Source organism: Botryllus schlosseri, chromosome 1 (assembly GCF_051294905.1).
Source record: "Botryllus schlosseri isolate E-star chromosome 1, Bs_hap1, whole genome shotgun sequence".
Taxonomy (NCBI): Eukaryota; Metazoa; Chordata; class Ascidiacea; order Stolidobranchia; family Styelidae; genus Botryllus; species Botryllus schlosseri.
The window spans coordinates 17,027,578-17,048,094 of NC_137236.1; the positions used below are offsets into that span (position 1 = coordinate 17,027,578).

A 20,517-nucleotide genomic window follows, 5' to 3' on the forward strand; every position below is an offset into this window, starting at 1 on the left:
ACTTGACACTGGCTATACCTTAACATATAACATGAAACGCAGTGAAATTTAGGAAATTTTGACAAATTACGTGTATTATGAATCCGTTAATGCGGACTACTGCTGGAGTCTTATTATTTGCGAATGCGATCGTCGCACCACCGTTCGCAATATTGTATGATGGACGATATGATCGATCTTCGATCATTGTAGAAGTCGAACATAGACTTTCCGATTTGGAATACCGCCTCAGCTTGAAAATACTGCAAAGCACTGGTAAGCATTTAAACAAGCACTTCACTCGATTTCCAATCGACTCATGGCCGTAGACAGAATGAAAAGTTAGTGTGGGCGGATGGAAGTTTTGAAGGGATAAGAATTTTTCTTTACCAATCACGTGATGTCACGAGTCCATTGTGATATGTTGTGGCATAGGCTATGACGTAGCACTGCGCAAGTTGAACACTTTTAGAAGTGGGCAAAGGCGCCTTTCACTCCCTGGTTGCGCATATGAGTCCGCCTACCCATATTTCTTATCACAATATTCAATACCCATATGCCTTACATTATGTGTATTTCATTTTCCAGTGAAACACGGGAGGTTTTAGTATTGGTTCACTAAACGTATATGACTGGTCTGTTTCTGATATGAAAACGTCTTCGTATAGTAGTTATAGTTACTACATTGTGGTTTAAGAAATATCAATTTTATTAGAGGCTATATCAGAGGTCTCAAACACGCGTCCCGCGACCACATTTCGGATTTAGAAGTATTCGACAACATCTTACTGTCATATATCTTTTTTTTATTTGAAAACTGGAAATTCGCCCCAGAACTCCCAAAGCTTGAAAGTACTCACCAAACTTCACAATTACATCACTTTCAAAAGTTCCCACTGAATGGAGGATCACTGAAGACTTCGGCGATTGGACATTTTTATTGCTATGGCACAGTAATCATTATATTCAAGTTGTTTTAGATCTGTTACAGTATTAGAAGGTAAATCTAACGTTGATTTAATTTGACATAGGCAGGCCTAATGACATGATCAATAGTTTTGTTATCAGGAGTATGCCCGAAACCCGGATTAGGCCGTACTGCTCCAATAATGGTCTGATATCAGTATCAGATCAATCTTAGTAAAATTCTAAAATATTCTACCTATAATTGTGACACGTCAAATTTCCGCCAGCTGCAAAATTATGACGCGACAGCTTTTACGATGTCCAGATGCATTTGAACTCTCGCATGGTGTCTACAGCAGCTATGCCAAGTACAGCAACAATTTTATTCAAATATTTTAAAATGTGATTTTTTTAGTGCCAAGCATGAATTCACAATAGTAAATCACATTTTAAAGATGCGTGTGGCATGTCAGTCTGCAAAGTCCCGTCAAATAAGGCCTACTCGAAAATACATTGGCCCGCACGCCATGAAAAAGTGGGAAATTGGCCCGCGAGTACATTTGAGTTAGAGACCTCTGGGCTATATCAAGTATCGAAAACCAAGTGGACTGGAACACATAAATAATATTTTCATGTAGATCAGGGTTCTCAACCTGGGGGGTGCCCCCCCCCCCCTTGGGGGCGTGGGAGGCTCTCAGGGTGGCGCGAGAAATTTTTGTCAATTTGGTCAATGTCTTGATAAATTGTGACTAAACATGTGCTTCACAACCATTCTGAAGATACGATTATTGAAGATTAAACTTAATTCGTATTCTAGAAAGTTTGACAAACTCAAACTCCAGCAGTCGCGCTCAACGGAGTATAGACTGACTTCAACTTCATTTGAGCAAATTTTTGATATTCTTTGAAGATTTAGAGAAATTCCTACGTGCAAGTCATTCATTACTTTATAGCTTTGGCAGTAGCCTAAATCTCTGTGCGCTTGGTAGCTGTTATTGATAGCTGGCGAACTGCACTGCCTAAGACAGACTTAGATGCAATATAGGTTGTCCGGTTTCGCCCTCAATTAGGCTATAAATCAACACAATTTAATTCATTTCCAAAACTGATCAAATTTAGCATGGCAGGACAGAACGACGCCGTGATCTCTGTAGTCACTACCAGCATCAGGATTAGTTTCAGTGCAACCTACCTTGAAATTAATTGATGTCCTTTTCAATGCTTTTTTTGTTATTTTCAAACAAGTTTGGGGAAGTTTGTCAGCAATGTAAAAGACTAAACAACTGGAATGTGGATTCAAAATTGGCGTAAGATATAGCTTATGTATACTACTATATCAGGGGTGGGCAGCCCGTACGGCCGTAGAAGGGAATTTGTGCGGCCGTCGACGCCTAATTCAATTAGTATGTGTTGGCAGCCATAGACATGCAAATTGCAATTACGAATTCACTCCCGAATTTTCGAGAGATTTTATTTAATCTTGAAATTTTCTTCGCGCTCCGCGCAATTCAACAAGACTTCATTTTTCGATTTTAATGCAGTAGCGCACTTCTTAATTGGAGCAGGAATGGGAATCCTCAAGAAATAACAATTCATTCGCGACTCTGAAAAATTTTCGCGCTTCGCGCAACAATATGCACTCCCAGCAACTATTCATAACTTTGCCACTCGCGATTTCGGTGCGTACAATAGGCCGTTGTGAAATGTAGAATAGTCCGGAGTTCACCGGGAATGGATATGGACAATGTACCATAGGCATTTTGCGTCCAGATCGTTCATTGCGGCTATGCCCTGGAATGCGACCTTCGGCTACATAAGTAATCGAAATACAGCCATGATTAGCAGGAAGGTTGCCCACACCTGTATTACATGATGTGCTCTTTTTGACATGACGATAAATGTAAGTGGGGTCAGGGGGGCGCGATTTTTTTGACCATCGCCAAGGGGGGCGCGTGTCAAAAAAGGTTGAGAACCGCTGATGTAGATCAAGTACATGACTTTAACAACGTATGGGCCAGCACCCAGTTGAGGATCATTGGTCACAGAGCTTTACAGTGCTATCAGAAATCATGCTATTATGAAGACATGTTGTTCGGCAGGGAAAGTAACAAGCACGTCCGACCTATGTTGCTGCTCTATTGACACTTGGTGTCTTGATGGCTTCGCCATTGTGGCACTCACTACTTTGGCATTTGCTGCTACACCTGCTATTCTTCCAGGATCCCTGCGCAAAAATATGAAAATCAGATGCAAATCCCACGAATTGTAGCGTAACAGGCGACATTCATGATTGTTCTCGACTTAGATAAGTGTGCACTGGAATGGATTGGTCTCTGCTTCTTTGCCATATTCTATCAACCCGGCAAGATAAATCAAGAGGCCGCAAGATTGGCGTGCGAAAAGAGAGGCGCTAAACTTGGCAACACCTACGCAAAGGAGCAATACGAAAGTATTATGGATTATCTGAGACCGTATATCGCTACCAGAAATGATGGAGTAAATTCAATTGGATTCAGGACCGGTATGAGATACGAGCCCAAGGTAAATATTATTATATTGGACTATATTTGTAAATCGCTACCAAATCACAAACGCAGAAGCGTCACACCTATATATCGCGTCAGCGGGCCGAACATTCGAACAATTCATAAGAAACACCGACAAAATAAACCATCATGCTGAAATGTACAAAACTTTGAAAGATAAAACATTTCTAAATAAGAATCGCTGTGGTCGATGTCCGCAATTCATGCCTACCGATCCAGGGACGGATATTGTTAGGGGCAAAGTGTGGAATGGTGTTTCACCGCCTAACAGAGCGTTAACGACCAGGCCTTTGCAGTTTTATGATGACTTGAGTTGCAATTTTGTCGTAACTTAATCAATCAATCTTATCTCCCATAAAATCCCAAAATTTATCGACTATAAGAGCTTAGATGTATTTTCTGCGATCACGTACCATGTCGGTTACTTTATTGCAATATTATGGGACAAAGTATGCAATACTTGTTCGGCCAAATGTACTCTGAGTGCAATTGTACTTGAAATCCATGTTTATGCCTCAACTATATAGTTTTATTTGCTTCAGGTATGTAAGTCTTCATTACTCGCAAACGCGTATAAAACATTTTAGCCCTCATGAAATCGGAAAATCCTGTGGGCGTTACTCACTTCAGACCGCTAGGTCGTCTTTGCGACCAGCGAATTGGTTTCTGATGCGGGAAAATACATGTGATATTGTAGTTCTAAACATTGGAGGGAATTTCAGTTTTCAACTGTTAATCGGGTTCAAAATGACGTCTTCTCGCTCGCTCAATTCCACAATTCTTTGTTATAAAACGCTGTAAGTAAACTAATCTTGACATTGAACCACTGAATCCACGTGATTTGTATAATTGAAAGCAAACGGTTACCACGAATAAGATTAATCCTAGTAACGGCTATAGCATCGGGCAACTCTTGCGGTAATGCATTAAAACCGCATTACCATTTACTTCGCCGCAGCCGGATCCAGATCACGTTAGTATTGAAAATTTAAGATTCATAAATGTCACCTTTTTAATTTGCCTGAAATTTGATGATTCCCAATTTATCGTAACACCTTTCTTTTTTGTTCTTTGTTCTAAATGTTCTCTTGTAATCACGCATAGATGTTAGAATTCATTGATGCTTAAAATCGAACATTATTTTTTGACCTGGCGCTTGAGTTTGGAGTCACAAGTAGTGAATATAGTAATTGCAACGAAGTTTGTTTCGCAGTTTATTTTGCGATCTGAAATGCAAATACATGACGTGTCTTCGTTATTATTTTCTAGTCTCAAGTCGTTTACCTCCCCGATGGCAGTGAGGCGCCATTCGTACATTGGAGATCGACATATCCTAAGCCCGTATCTGACCAAACTACTGTACTAGTCAACGTGTGGCCCCAAGGATCGGGAAATAATGGGATGTTTAACTTGAAATCCTCGACTGGAAGCTTTGCGATTCTATGCCAAATAAATATATAGAACACGTAATGCATCTAATCTCTTTTGAAACATACTGGTATGATCATTATGAAATTTTGTCAGTGATAATTGCAATTGCGTGATTAAAGCAATTGATTCAATTACCGTTGGTGTATCGATGGACGTAGAGATCGTGTACAGAATGTGATCTCTAGATGAGGAAGATGAAGGTTGAGAAGAAACTAGCTAATCTAGTCCAACCCTGTAAAAGGCATAGTCATGCCTGAAAGTTATAATAGTAGACAGTGTAGAGGCCATTTTTCACGGTACAGGCAAGTGTTTATTCCTACAACATACCCAAACCGGGTGTCCACATCAACACATCGTCCGCTCGCCGAGACAGCCCAGCATGAAAGAAGGAAGGGCACGGTAAAGCATGCGACACAACGATAATATTGGTCACCTGCGGCAGTAGCAAGCAGGGCTGCTACAACAGTGCTTCCCACTTGGTGTATCAGTGTCAGAGATTAGCCCTGCATTGACCAATATGCAGGTGAATAATTTACAATATAGCATTTCGACACAACCTCCGTTATTAATTCGGAGTAAATTGACACATTCAGGGACATTAAGAGACTCCGTAAAATAGCACAGTTCATTATAAAGCAATATCAAATGTTTCCGAGTGTATGAAGCACTGACATTTGGGCAATTTTGGATTCTTGTTCAAACGTACTATTGTTTATTACATTCCTCCGCGTTGGTATCCAGTGATTGGTATAGTTGTGGAAGATATGATTCATTTCAGCATCAAAGCAAATAACCGAGACTTTCAAACACTTTTCTTTGACAGATGAATCGTTCATGGAAGGAAAATGATTCAGCTGGCATGTAGGACCATCTATGTCCAACCAATAGGGCTGGGCACAATGATTCGAGAAGTCGAATCTGAATCGAGTAATAATTTATTGATTCGAGTCGAGCATTAAAACGTGGTATTTTCGAGTATAGTGACGATATACGATCCACGCCACTGAAAGTTGATTTATCGACGAGAATTATATAGTTTCGATACTAGTTTCCACTTCGAAAGGCTGCATACCTTGATTGGCCGTATCGCAGCATACGAAACACATAGTACAAAGCTATACTAACTATAGTGGAAAGAACATATTACTGCAGTCATGATCAACCCAAAACATGCCACAAAGTGCAATGACACTGGTATAGTCGTAAAAACTCCAAATATTCTCTAATGTGACGGATGACAGGCGATATATTCTCTGTGGACGCATAAAAGGTGCAAATTTGAACACGGACATCCTACATACCGTTATCACGTCATGATGAGTGATACTCGAAAACGACTCGACTCGAAGCATAATGCGTGATTCAGAATCGAATCACTCAGATACTCGATTTCGTCCAGCCCTACCAACCATTGATAGGATAGTGATACCAATATCACCATTTTAGGATGGGCGATGAAAATAGTTACACTATTTTAATGGAATGATGTACATCAGTTAATGTATGTGTGAATTGTTAGATAAATATAGTAACTGTGTAATTTCGCAATCATCCATAAACACAATCTATGTAGAATTCTTTTTATTGAAGTTTGCAAAGTGATAACGAAAATATTATGAAAATACCTGAATACTTTGGTAGGCGTGTACATGAGGATTTTTTTATGTATCGCCTTTCAATTAAATAAAAGGGCAAAAGGAAACAGGAAACAAAAGAACATCGAGATAATTAGTTTTGGGCCCCTGTTAAGCGCCTCCAACGTGGACGGTCGTGGGTGTCTTCGAGCGATAGCCCGCGTTGCGCTAGCTCGGTCTCTATTGTCGAGCGCCATGTGGTTCTATTCCAGCCACCTCTGCGCCATGGCTCCAACTATTTGTGCGGCCCGCGAAAGGCTCAACAAACAAAATATCGATAAAATGCGTAATAAAAATCTAATTACTGCAAGGATTAGATTAAACTACTTCCTTATATATTTTTACGCGATAATTAAATGTTATATTCGAACAATGGTATATTTTTATTTTATTGCAGGCGCGGTAGCCCGACATTAAGGCCCACGCATTTTAAAATGTCGATAAACATCCCAGAAAGTTGAATGAGACTGACTTTCGTATCACGAGTGTGGTTTTACATTGGCCACTCAAGAAGTTTATTACTCTAAGCGCTGTACTAGGAAAAACCGATTCGTTCGAGTGATGGTAGATTCGTTCTCTGTATCTGCAGAAGTATTTGCATTTATAAAATCTATATGTAGCGTACTTGAAGCTAACATGGTTATGGCGCTGTCAGCATTGTGTGTCCTCGAGGTAAACCAAGAGTAGAATCAGCAAATCTATAAACAGATCGCTGCTCACAAATTACAATCTCCATCCTGCTCTAAGAATCGGGATAACCAACTTTCATCCCTAGTATTGAAAATTGGTTATTGAAGTTGACCAGCTTATGAAATCTCGTCTCGCGTGTACGGTTTGTTTTAAATAAAAAATATATATCATTCCCATATCCTCATTATATGATCATATACCAATATTGCGTTTTGGTATAAAATTCCAATTTTATAAAGTGCGGCCCGCAAATGGATTTAGATGTTGAGCGCGGCCCGCAAGCTAAAAAGTTTTGCCCACACCTGATCTAGAGGTTGCAAAATTTGCCTGCAACAACTTAGGTACTGAGCTTGGCGACTTTACGAGGGGAATCATTACTACTATACCATGCATTATCTCAGATTAATAATAAATTTAGGAATCAGAAAAGGTCTGATATGAGCCCAAGGTCGGCTTGGAATTACCATCTGTGGCCCGTAGGTTTAAAGCGGATAAAGATTATTTTGGTAAATCTATGGCTGCAAGCATGTACCAGTGTTAGTATCAAGTCGCTACTTTCTAGTCACGAGTCATTTCGAGTCATTGGACATTTTGACTCGGGTCAAGTTAAGTCAATCGATTTCCGGAGGTGACTCGAGTCAAGTCAAGTCACATTTCTAGTCAAGTCACAATCCTAGTCAAATTGCCTTTTCGATGTATGAGGCATGATTGCATCGTTGTATTTCGCTGGCTGTCTGAAATTCAGATTGAGTGGTCATTGATTATGAACCGATGAACGAACATAGAGTTGAATATACGCGCAAGAAGGCGCTGCCTTGCTCACATATACGTTGAACTGTTAAACTACGTAAGTAATTGCATAGCCTCCTGGTTGGGAACTATATTCGAAATCAATTTCAATAAAAACAAGTGTTTTGAATAAGGTAAGAACACAGAATTAACTTTCCTATAATAGTTTACGACAACATAAGCTGTAAGCTTCGATCACGTCGTTTGCGGTCAACTTATTTGTGTAATAACAGTGGAGGCTTAGTAAAACGCACGATCATTTAATGATTAGTGGCTCGCACGGGTTACTCGGAAGCGTTTCGCGAACAATCCGAACATATGCAAGATAGTGATTTTTATCAAGACCGATTACATGATGACTTGAAATTGACACGTGAATTTTGCTCGGAGTCACGAGACAATCCACATTTCTGATACGCCGAGTCAAGTAAAGTAAAGTCATTTTTAGCACAGTGACTCGAGTCAAGTCAAGTCAAATGGTAAAGATGACTCGAGTCATCCCAACACTGCTGGCATTTGTATAGACAATTAGTAGCCAGAAGAGTATATATAACCTGCGTAGGCCTATATTGTCATAGAACCAAAACTTCATGCAATAGTAGGTTATACACTTCTCGCAGTTCGATGCCGAACGGGATGATATGTGGAACCTCAATATTGTCACATAACTGAAAATCCGAAATATCGATAGGCCGCGTGTTGGAGACCACTGGTTTGAAACATGTTATAAACATTTTTTTAACAAAGGACTGTAAAATTGTAATGGAATTGTGGTCAGTTGCGCAAAATGGTCAATGTCAATCCACTATGACGTCCCAATTCAATATCCGTGACGTCATGTCTTTAAAAAAATAAAGACATGTTTTAATCAAGGGCATAGTTTAAACCAGTGGTTCTTAACCTTGCCCCCAGCGCCCCCCCCCCAAGGGGCGCTGGCGATTTTGAAGGGGACGGAAATGCTCAGGGGGCGATATGGGGGGCGCTGGGCTCAGGGGGGCGGTATGGGGGCGCTGGAGGAAAATGGCTTCGCAGTAGAATGAGTAGATGATGTGATGGTAGGACATATCCTTAACGAGTATTTAGAGCAAATTAACACCGAAAACTTCGTTTGATATAGCCTACAAAATACATATCGGTTTAATTGTCCATGGGCGCCTAAATGACTGGCATCGAATGTTCCTGTCTTGGCAATCTGAACCCCAGAAGACGAATTCCATCTGGCAGGGAAAAATTATATGCCAGTGAAGAAATACAAATTTGAAATCGTGTGCGTCTTTTAGTTTAGTATACGATTGGGCGACAGGGATATCTAAAACTGGATATTCCTGTTGGACGATTCTATATTTTTTATAAAGCAGACAGGAGGTCACGAAATAACATCATGCAACGAAGTCATACCAACGGGTTTTCCCGCCCAAATATGTTTAATTATTAGTTACGGGCCCTACAGTTACCAAGACACCTCACAATGTTCGCTTTACACAGCTCACTGCGCTGACCCTTGGACAACAGTGCGTAACGACTAAAAGAAGGCCATAACTTCGGATTTGTTGTGCGCAACGTAGATTTTCTGTGCGGAGAGACCGTGTCAGCACTGCGCACGTGCGCAGCTTAGAGGGAACATTGCACCTCACTCAGCTCTACCGGTAACTCTGGTAACGTGAGCAGAGAGGACAAGAAATTGATAGCAATAGGCTATATATGCAATTCCCGATCTTACTGACCAATTTTATCATGAATAATCGAAAGTTTTCGCGCTTCGCACTGGCTCCCAAAAAGTACAGCTGATTCCGTGCAAAAGCGAACAACGTGATGGGGGGCGGTCGGTTTATCACCCTATGGGAGTCCAAGACCCAAGTTTTTTACGGGGCCTGACGAAGTGCCGTTTCGGTCCTGCCAACGGGTGTACGCCAAGATGTATAATTATTATTGAGGGGTCCTACCTTTTCAATCACACATCGCTCAGCTTTACCGGTAAATCTGTTTACGTGAGCAGAGAGAGGATAAAAATTGATCTTATTATACATGCAATTGCCGATCATATTGACCAATTCAATGATTAATTACTGAAATTTTTCGCGCTTCGCGCGTCTAGGCGAGAATAGCTGCCTCAGTAAATGGACACCTACTGTAGATGACTAGTATCAGCAAATAGTGGATAGTCGAATGGCGTCTGGGGGCGAAGCCCCTCGTAAGTTTGGTTTATCACCCGATGGGGGGCCCAAGACCAACGTTTTTTTTTGGGGGGGGGGGCTGACGAAGTGCTGTTACGGCCCTGGTAACGAATTAATTGTACCTACGGGCACGCCCGAATATGTTGAATTATTAATTACGTGCCCTTTATTTTCCCATACAACAGCTCACTAAGCGCTACTGGTAAATCTGATTACGTGGGCTGAGGGGATGAAGAGTTTATAACGAATTATATATGTAAATACCACCTATTCACTCATGCATTATAGAAAATTTTGGTACCTAGGGCGACCAGGCCACACAAACTTTGCTGACCATCGAAATCACGCTATGGGGTTCTTGGGGGCGCAAGGCAATCGTTTTAGGGGGGGTTGACGAAGTGCTGTTACGGCCATCCCTCTTACTCATTGTATTTATTACATTCCTTACAATATGAGGTTGGGGGGGGGCTGGAGCACGATAATTTTTGAAAGGGGGCGCTGGAGGAAAAAAGGTTAAGAACCACTGGTTTAAACCAAGGGCCTTGTTTTAAACATGTTTGTTTTAAATTGATTTTTGTTTAAGAGCAAGTATAGAACCACGTATTACACTCCGCTCAATATTAATGGAGCAATAGCTGGAAGCCGAATACATTATCCGGTTTGGCCTTGACCGTTGAGCTTATATTTCATTGCAAGTCCTTGTCGAAATTGTTTGCAAAGTGACGAAAGATATTGATTATATACGATTGTTCTAGCATTTGATCGCTACAGTTGATAGATTTGGTGACGCTCAAAAAGTAAGCATGTACTTCACCATTGTGGAATAATGTGGCCTGAGTCGTCGCTAGGTATCGTGTGCATTGTGTACATTGATATATCACTTCACTGAAATGTAGAGTTGGTATTAGCAATATGACATCACATGACGTCATAGATTCACGTTCGCGTTCAGACGAACCCTAACCTTTCAGGGTTTTGCACCATCCCTATCGGCTAGTCCACCTAAAAGCTATTTAAGACTACAGTCACAATTCTGATTGGCGGTGATGTCATAAATCTCATGCTTAAATATGTAATATCCTGTTGAAGAAATCGCATCGTCACCTCTAGGACTGCAAATATTACAAAAATCAATTTGAAAAAAACGTTTAAAACAGGGCTCCTGTTTAAAACATGTGTTTATTGTTTTTTTTTGTGATTTATTAGCCATGAAGTCACGAATCTTTAATTGTGGTGTCATAATGGTTTGACATTAACGATTGAAAATATAAGGCTAACTTCTTCGACGAAACGGGCTTCCGACTACTGCCACAAACCGACCAGAAATACCTCTGCGAAAAGTATTATTTGACATGGGAATCGTTTTCTATTCTTCCGCAGCTTTGTTCCCAAACATTCTTTTTATAATTCTGGTACAAGCCCGAAGAATAACATTCTCTGCTTCTGTGAGAAGTTTTAACTTCTAGCTACTACCACTGAGACCACATAACTGACCTGCTGCGATCTCGTTGAAAAGTCAAACCTTCCGGTAAACGACATAGAACTTGCATCGGTGTTTTCGTTAAGTCTTTAAAAATATCTCGGTGGTTTGTAAGACAACAACTGTCGACTGCTTTTTAAAGAGTGTCTTTACAATTTACCTGGCACCATAGCTTCATTTGACAATTTGGTATGACAGATAAGGCAGTCTAGGTTGCGATTCATCATCACACCAAGTGAAGCGCATAACTGTCGCAATATAGGTTTGCTCTCTTGGTTTTCTTGTTTTCTGTACCTCTACTTCCAAAAGGTCATTGTTCTCTACTGCAACGATCATCATCGCTTGACGTCATTACTTTCAAACTCACCTTTTCCATATTTCTAAATTTACAGTTTTGTGCGTACAGCGTCCATCGTAAAGCTTACTAAAGCCATGAATGAAAGTCGTCGTATTCCTCGGGCCATAATATCGTTTTCTCTTGATTATAACAAGCAGGGCGTATATTCAGACGACAGTAAAATAGGTCATTTTGACTTACTAACGATTTACGACGTCACAGCAGCTTCTGGCTTCGCATAAAAACTATTTCATAAGATTTGTTTGACAATAAACTCTCCCCACTATGGTATTGCTGATGTAATCACATCCAGCAGGCCAGTCACGATAGTCACTAACGAATACAGAGGCGTATACATGGATGTCATGCGCAATTTCCATGAAGATCGTGTAACACGCGTGAGGATAGCCATACAATACATACACCTCAATGGTTCTACTGGCAACCCCCGCAGTTCAGTAACAGTTCCAATAAATCGGGATGATAACTGCAGGGACGGGGAAATTTGTTAACCGATATAATTTGATCAACTTTACTTCTCAATTCTCAAATTCGTCGCCGGCAACATAACGTTGCTCAGTAAGCCTACATTTCTTCCGGCACAGCCTCCACACTACTTAGCAATCGCAATATGCATGGCTATGTTTGTAACTCGAATTTGTAAACGTGAACATCACTTCAAAATGAGTTCATTTCTGATTGGTGATTAGGAAGGCAACGAGGACTTGAAAACTGCATTGTAATTTTCACACAGGCGCCACCGTGTCTGCTCTTTTCTGCGATCAATCAACGTATTGTGCATAACTGAATTCAGCCTTCAAGGCGCGTGATATGTCGAGTAAAGCGAATTCGCGAGGGATATTGATTGTAGGGATGACAGCAATTTTGATTTCCTAAATGCACAAGCGTCATATCGAGCTCGATTAAAATTATTGATCGTTTGCTACAGACTAGAATTATTTTGCGCATAATTCAAAATTTCGAAGAAATCTCTTGCGTCACCCTTGCGAGACGAAAATGCCACACTATACTGTGTCGCGACACACCTGTTGAAAAGCAGTGCGTTAATGAATCACCATTCAAATCACAGAAGTATATAGCCTATGTCCTGCGATTTTAAATAATCGTTCCGGTAACATACTGCTGTAGAAGGTGACGTCGATTAACATAAATGCCGACATCAAACCGCCATGCGGTTCATTCTGATTTGTCTATCTCATCCTCAAGAGCGAAATAAATAGGCATCTTGTTTAACGTGATATATACTTCAAATTTCGCCAGAGAAAGATCATAAAAACAATTATTTGCAGATGTATCGCCAACAGTAGATTACGTTACATCGATGTAGGGGGTATCATCAAACGTAATTTTTCGTTTAGAAATGTTGACTTTCCATCACCATATTTTCTTTCTCTTGATACATAGAAACAATGTTTGCAATATCTAGGTTGCTGATTGCGAAATTGATATATGAAAACAAAACATTTACACTCCAAAATTAATTGCTTCTCGCTTTCAAACTCAATTGTCTATAGATTGTTTGCTTCGCTGGAAAACTGTCGGGTCATAGATACATGACAAAGTCGGATCATGATTTAACATTCCGTCACTTCGTTATTGCCACATTCAAGAAGAGGCAGGGTACGTCCGAAACTGCAGTTGCTGATGATTCCCTGTGTGGTGTCAAATATGACTCGAAGTGTAACGAGGATTTTGGTTTCCTAAATATTTAGCTCAGATACACTATGACATCAAAATCTGGAAATTACTTCCAATACAGTAGAATAGATAGTTTAAAATATAAAGCTTTAGACCGATAAATTCATCATGAATTTGTGACTACATTCGCGAGTATGATCAACGATGACATGGTAAATCTCATACACATATTTGCGATATTTAACTAGAAAATTATTATCTTCGCTCCTGGCACATGCCACGACCTTGCTAAACGAAACATAACTGCACGTCATTATTATGAAGATCCTAACATACAGCGTTTATTATGAATCTGTTAATGTGGTTTGTTACTGGAGCTCTATTATTCGTCAATACGATCAACGCGTTTCCGTATGATGATGATGGTAATCAATTTCCGACCACCGAAGAAATCGTACAGAGACTTTCGAACTTGGAACAGAGACTTTTCGACTGGAAATATGGTCTCAGTTTGAAAATACTACAACATACTGGTGAGTGAGTGCCTGCATAAGCATTAGCATCTAGGTCTACTCATGTGATTTAACCAGAGATGGTCAGTAACGAAGTAATTTCAATTTTTCAAAGTACTCAAGTATGTTATGCCGATTTGCGCTACTTACCCAAAAGGCGATGACTTTAGTCTACTTCTAGTTCACAATTTTAAATTTCTCAGGCATAAGTAGACTTAGAATACTTACATTCTTATATGTTTGGAAATCACTACTTTTATTTGTATACTGGAATAGGAATTTATTACGTAATTTTACTTCTTCATGAGTACGAACAATGACTGGTTCTGACGTATGGTATGGTTTAACGATGGTATTATATTCGATATGCATTATGCAACTAAACCAAAATTCAGTCTATGTGAAATTTAATTTCTATGCGATAAGAAAAACATAATATGTATATTTTTGAAGCCCACACATATTATCGAATATCTAATATCATACCATCATCTAATACCATAATCTAATATCATGCACATAAATAGAAATATATCGATTAACATATTGTCGTCCAGAAAAATAACTTTTATTTAATTGATCATTTTTTTTCAGATAAGTGTGCGGTTGAATGGAATGGCATCTGCTTCTTTGCCTTATTCTATCATCCCGGCAAAGTCAATAAATAGGCTGCAAGATTAGGCTGCAATAACGAAGCGCCGAGCTTGGCAACATTTATGCTGAAGATCAATACTACAATATTATGGAATACCTTAGACCATATATTGCTGCTAAAAATGAAGGAAGCGGATTTTCAATCTGGACGGGAATGAGATACGAGCCGAAGGTACTGAATATTCTCCTTTGCCCGTTTATATCCATACATCCATGATTTCTTATGGAATAGGGGTAGGATCTTCACAATAGCCGGCAAGGTCAAATATTTCAAGCCATACGGTTCTCATAAAAATTAAACCAGGTAGTTGACCTACTCCTGAGAGTAGAGTTGCATTTAAAACAAATGATCGTGTAAAACACTTTGTTTAAAACATGTTTAAAAGGTGTTTTAAACGGAGGCCTTTTAAAAAAATGTTTTTTTTTAAGTTGTAAAATCATGCCCTAATTGTGTAAATACTTTCCAAGAAACATGTTTTGTAAGTCTACGGACAATTACAACCCGATATAGCCGAGGTATACGATATGGGATGGTTGAAACCCTCGAAATAGTCGGTTAACAGCTATAGTACGTAGATATTTCGTAAAATAAGCTCTATTTACCCATTATTTTCAATCGTCAATGCCAATCCACTATGGCGTCACAATTGAATATTCATGACGCCATGGCTTGAAAAAACAAAAACAATACAGCACAAAACATGTTAAACAATGGCCTTGTTTTATACATGGCTGTTTTAAATTGATATTTGTTTTAAATGCAACCCTAACTGAGAGCAACCAATCGCTGAAATGAGGCATAGATTCAATGTTGAATGCTAAAGGTTCATAACACATAAACACGATCAGAGTTTTGAATTTTGACTGAACTAGAATCCGGCAAGTTTTGCGGAGATGCGATTACATTCGTACTATTGTTTCCTCGTAGAAAGTCTCATCCAGATCGGGATCTGGAATATCCTATCAAATTTACTGCTACAATTCAATAAAATTATTCTACTCTTTCACGGCATTATTGAATTTATATAATATTGTCAAGTGATTACAAGAAGAAAATCCAATGATGCTTAAAATTGAGCAATTTGCCTAAATCCGATCATGTATTTTACGGACACAATAGGGAATTTATGTATAGCGACTGTAGCGATCTCTTTTACAACGTGACATGCAAATGCATTAAGTGCCGTCAATGTTACTTTTCAGTCTCAAATCGTTTACCTGGCCGATGGAACCAAGGCGCCATTTGTACATTGGAGATCGGGATATCCTCGAACAGAATCTGACCATACGAATGTACCGCTCTCCGTGCAACCACAAGGATCGGTGTATAATGGGATGAGCAACATGGAATCTTCGTCCGTAATTTTCGGGACTCTGTGTGAAATAAATATTTAGAATGAAACGAACATTACAAATCAATGAATATATATAAAATACATTGGCCGCTACGTTACTCATAATGGAATGATACCGATGCAACGTTATTTGCTAGCTTGGCTTATCGGCTCGGGTCATGATCAGGGTAGCATTTGAAGGGACACTGCACTCAAAAAATGATGTGATCACAAATTGAAGGGCAAGACGAAGAAAAAAAATTTGGCCGCAGCCATTTTCTTCAGAATGCCACAGTAATGGAGCTGCAATTTATTGAAATTTCCACAAACACAACACGCTGCAGCTGTCGCGACTGCGCGTCATCGTTTCTTAACCCGTTGACAAAATCTATGACACGATATCTTCACCGTCGCACTTGCTCGACGCGATTAGGCAATCACTTAGAGAACGAACTTTAGTTAGTTGTCAGCCGATGGTATGAAGGAATCATTTCTTACACACCAAGTCGGCGCTCAACGTACGGTGTTAAGTCAGGAGGATTTGTGTCTGCAGCTTGTCATGACTCTATAATATTAGCCAGTTGACTGATATTGAGATGCCATTACAGTTGTATATTGATGCAAAGCTATATTGATAAGGCTGTAATTTTCAAGATGCATTGATAACTGCACAGTGCACAAACTTCGGAGTAGTAGTCTTGCGGAGGAGACAGACACAGGATATTTTGCATCACTTACCCATGACATAGCAACTATCTTGATACGTTCCAGTTTACTTGTTCAAGACACAGATATATAGATAGTCAACACGAAAACATCATTATTTCATTCCCATCAAAGTTTCAGTATTGTTGTGGAAATTTTTATCGTATCATTGTTGTTATCAGTTTCACAAACGAATCTTTTGTCTCCATCAGTGCAATCATGCAACTCCTTTGACACGTAGATAACGTAAAATTTGTTGAAATTAATAACGGTATGGAAGAAGATCTTGTCGATGAATTAAGTTCTGATGAAGATACAGATGTAGAAGATTTCGATGATATCACGATATTTGGTGAGAGACTGGCGTATCAATTCAAGCCCCAATATACAGAGGAGGAATTCGCCCGTCTTGTTGCAACTCTAGAAGCAAAAACTCATGTCTCTGTAAGTATTGCACCTGTGCTTCTTGAATGCAATTTATTAATCATATTGTATTGGTCAAAGGAATCGTCAACTTCGGACACCTGAATGGTGCAGTTGCTTGAACTGTGCTTCCAGTAAACAACCAACCATTAAAGAACCCTGCGGGATGGTACCGATCAGGCTCCATTTTATTGTTGCAAGGATATGTCTAAAATATGTAAAAAGGATAATCTTGGGTGACATTTAAACAAGAATAATTTCGTTGCGCTGATATTCGTTCACATTTAATAAGTTCGTTGGATCCATTAGATATCGTTACTATTGTTTGGTTTCACTGCATACGGCTGTAAACAGAGAAAACTCAAATTGGTCTATCGAATCGTGTATGTTTTCATTTACGGCCTTCACTATAAGTATATTCGTTGTCTTGTATGTACACTGGGCATGGCACCTAGTTTGATTTCGAAAATAACTATTATATTTAAACCGTACAATTGGCCAACAAGGTTGTGCTGATGCTGAAATTTAGGGTATGCCGAATACCCAAAATGTTCACAGCAGTGACGTGCGGTCCAATGAGGCAGGTGAGGCAGTGCCTCACCTGTCGTCAGGGCGAATAAGTGAAAATTGTGTAAACCCTCCATGAGTCGACGATTATTGATATTTTACATCGATGTTCATAAATAACTAAATTTGAACATTTTTTCACACAACATCATCAATTTGCATAATTATTATTCAAAAATACAGCGCGAAAGGAGAGTTGCGGCACATGTGAGGCACGGGCGGGTCGTGTCTCACCTGCGACGATTCAATTCATCATAAATAGCTCGAAATTCATAATAACTGGTATCAATCAAATGCTATCGTCACACTGATTCCGAAAACCCAAATATTAGCAGTGTCAGACCACCAGAACCCCCTCAAAATCGGCAGTCAAGGTGACATTCGGCTTTATTACAAACAATGCCATCGCAGAGAAACAATAGCCGGGTAAGGCACAAACGAATTTGCCTCGTGCACTATTCGTTAACAATTGGGCAATCGCAACACTGTGAAACGCGCTATTGATTTTGGAATACAATTACAACAGTCTTGAGTTGACTGTCCTGTAGGGTCCTGTAGAGCAAATACATTCCCTTACTTATGTAGCTGTTATTTATTTTCCGTTAAATTGTTGTATGTGATAGCTACTTGCATAAACAGCATTGTCGTTGCTTTATGCTTCGAATAATTTATACCGATACTTGAAGAGATAGTAATTATTTTCCGTCTAAACTAGCCCCTTTAGCACAATAGCGACCAGCCCTGCATGTATCGTATAATGTGTAATTGCAACAGCTATCAATGTGCAAAGAAAATGCTCTCTATACCCGCTGCTGTTGTTATCAACATTTTCGATCTCTTTATCAGGTAGGCTACTTTACGTGCGTGTGTGTTTGTATGCGTGTGTCAGGGGGGCGTCATTGCCTCACCAGCCATGAGCCTCATCGCACGTCGCTGATTCACAGGCATATCTAGCATACCGAGTTTCGGCATTCATGTATGAAAATTGAACATTGAACATATGACTTCTCCGCTGTTAAATCCCCAGGAACATGGTTAGTCGGATAAGGTAGCGCCAAAGACGAAAAGATTCTTAATTTCGCGAAGGCCTGCTGTTGAATTAGGTGAACTCAGCAGATATGGTTGTTGGATATATAATAGCATCATGTGAAATACGTCGGAGCCGCAGCAAGCCCTCAAATAACTAGCTCCAGCTCCGGCTCCAGCTGAAGTTTATATAGAGCTCCGGCTCCATCTCCGATAAAAATGCACGGCTCCGGGCTCCGGGCTCCGGCTTCGGCTCCAAAGCCCTGGTGGCAACTAATTACCAAAATATTACTTTGAGAGCGATTGTCTGTAACAGCAAGTCACAAGAGATCGATATCTCTGAGGTGCTATCTTCTCAGCGATCGCGGGTTTGCAACTAATTTCACACCTATTTCAGGTGTTAGTTTGCGAGCGCGGCCATTGTTGGTTTACGAATCACAGTCTACGACGTCTCTGTGGCAAACTAATTACCAAAATATTACCTTGCGAGTGATTCCTGCCTCTGTTAAACCAACTACGAGATATTTAGCAAACTATGTCACACCTGTTTGAATAAACATTAGTTCGCAAACGCACCTATAACCGAAATCGTTAGCATGCGACCGCGCCCATAAGAATAGGCATATTGGTATCGCACTCACCGTAAACGTTAGGATTAACTCGAATCGGTGGCGTCATTGTATCTATACTTGATCATTTTGCAACACCACTCCATCGAAGATCCCTATACCTACTACGTTACTTCACTACCACAAAAGAATGCCCAGAGATCCCACAAGAATGGCAGGTCACCAGGGGGTGTAAAAGGGTGGGGTCACCAACACGAGTTTCGAGGCAGGTCGTCGCTGCACCCACAAGAGTCCCATGCATCTCGCCAGATTTCATAATAACTACTTGGGTCTCTATGCTAGAACCTTGAGTTTACATTAAATACCATCAATTCTCGTATAGGTAGATTAATACGTGTTTAATGTATCGCTTCTCCGCCGACTGGAGAAGCTCCGCGCCCCTGCAATAGACGATGCAAATAAAATCGCTTTACAGAAATGCAAAGCTATATGGACCATGGAATATCTCGATTCAGAAACTGGAAGCCATTACAAAATCTTTCGACCAAATCTGGAGGTGATACTACGATCAGTCCCACCACGATGCAACGAAGCTATACGTTGTTTCGACTATACGCACTTGTCACTGCGGATTCAATGCACATCTCTACCACGCTGGCTGCTCGGAATCACCAATGTGCGAGCATTGCGACGAATTGGAATTGGAATTGGAATTGTTTTCATGAAATTTCCTGGAATCGTATTGGTCAAAATGTATCAATCGCCGTTGTGCAAGAAGAACCACTGGATGTTTTTATAAATAATAATAATCAAGCTGTATTCCCCATGACACGCGAATAGTTTGTTGCGTCCATTGTTTGTAGGGTCACTTGAAGTAATAAGTCAGAGGTCTCAAACACGCGGCCAGCGGCGGAGAGCATTTTGTGCCGCCCGCGACGGCATTTCGGAATTTCAAGTGATCAACATATATTCAAGTGACGTATCCTTTTTGGATGTAAGAACTTAAAGTTCATCCTAAAACTACTATAAAACTCACTGAAATCACAACAATTTTGTTTAAAATAGACAGGAGCTACAGGAAATCTCATTGGAAGCACAAGGG

General features: G+C 40.1%; 1 protein-coding gene and 1 long non-coding RNA gene across 2 annotated transcripts; both read left to right on the forward strand.

Annotated features, from left to right (window-relative positions):
* Positions 1 to 52: 52 nt before the first annotated feature.
* On the forward strand, positions 53 to 4,996 carry LOC145437882 (uncharacterized). The gene is made up of 3 exons (XM_080315252.1): positions 53 to 255; positions 3,191 to 3,426; positions 4,701 to 4,996. Exons 1-3 carry the CDS (start codon positions 78 to 80, stop codon positions 4,890 to 4,892), a joined length of 606 nt encoding a protein of 201 aa, XP_080171378.1. The 5' UTR covers positions 53 to 77; the 3' UTR covers positions 4,893 to 4,996.
* An 8,828-nt stretch (positions 4,997 to 13,824) lies between these two features.
* On the forward strand, positions 13,825 to 17,044 carry LOC145437883 (uncharacterized). The gene is made up of 3 exons (XR_013914767.1): positions 13,825 to 14,158; positions 14,732 to 14,963; positions 15,995 to 17,044. It is a non-coding gene; the product is annotated as an uncharacterized LOC145437883 (long non-coding RNA).
* Positions 17,045 to 20,517: the final 3,473 nt, after the last annotated feature.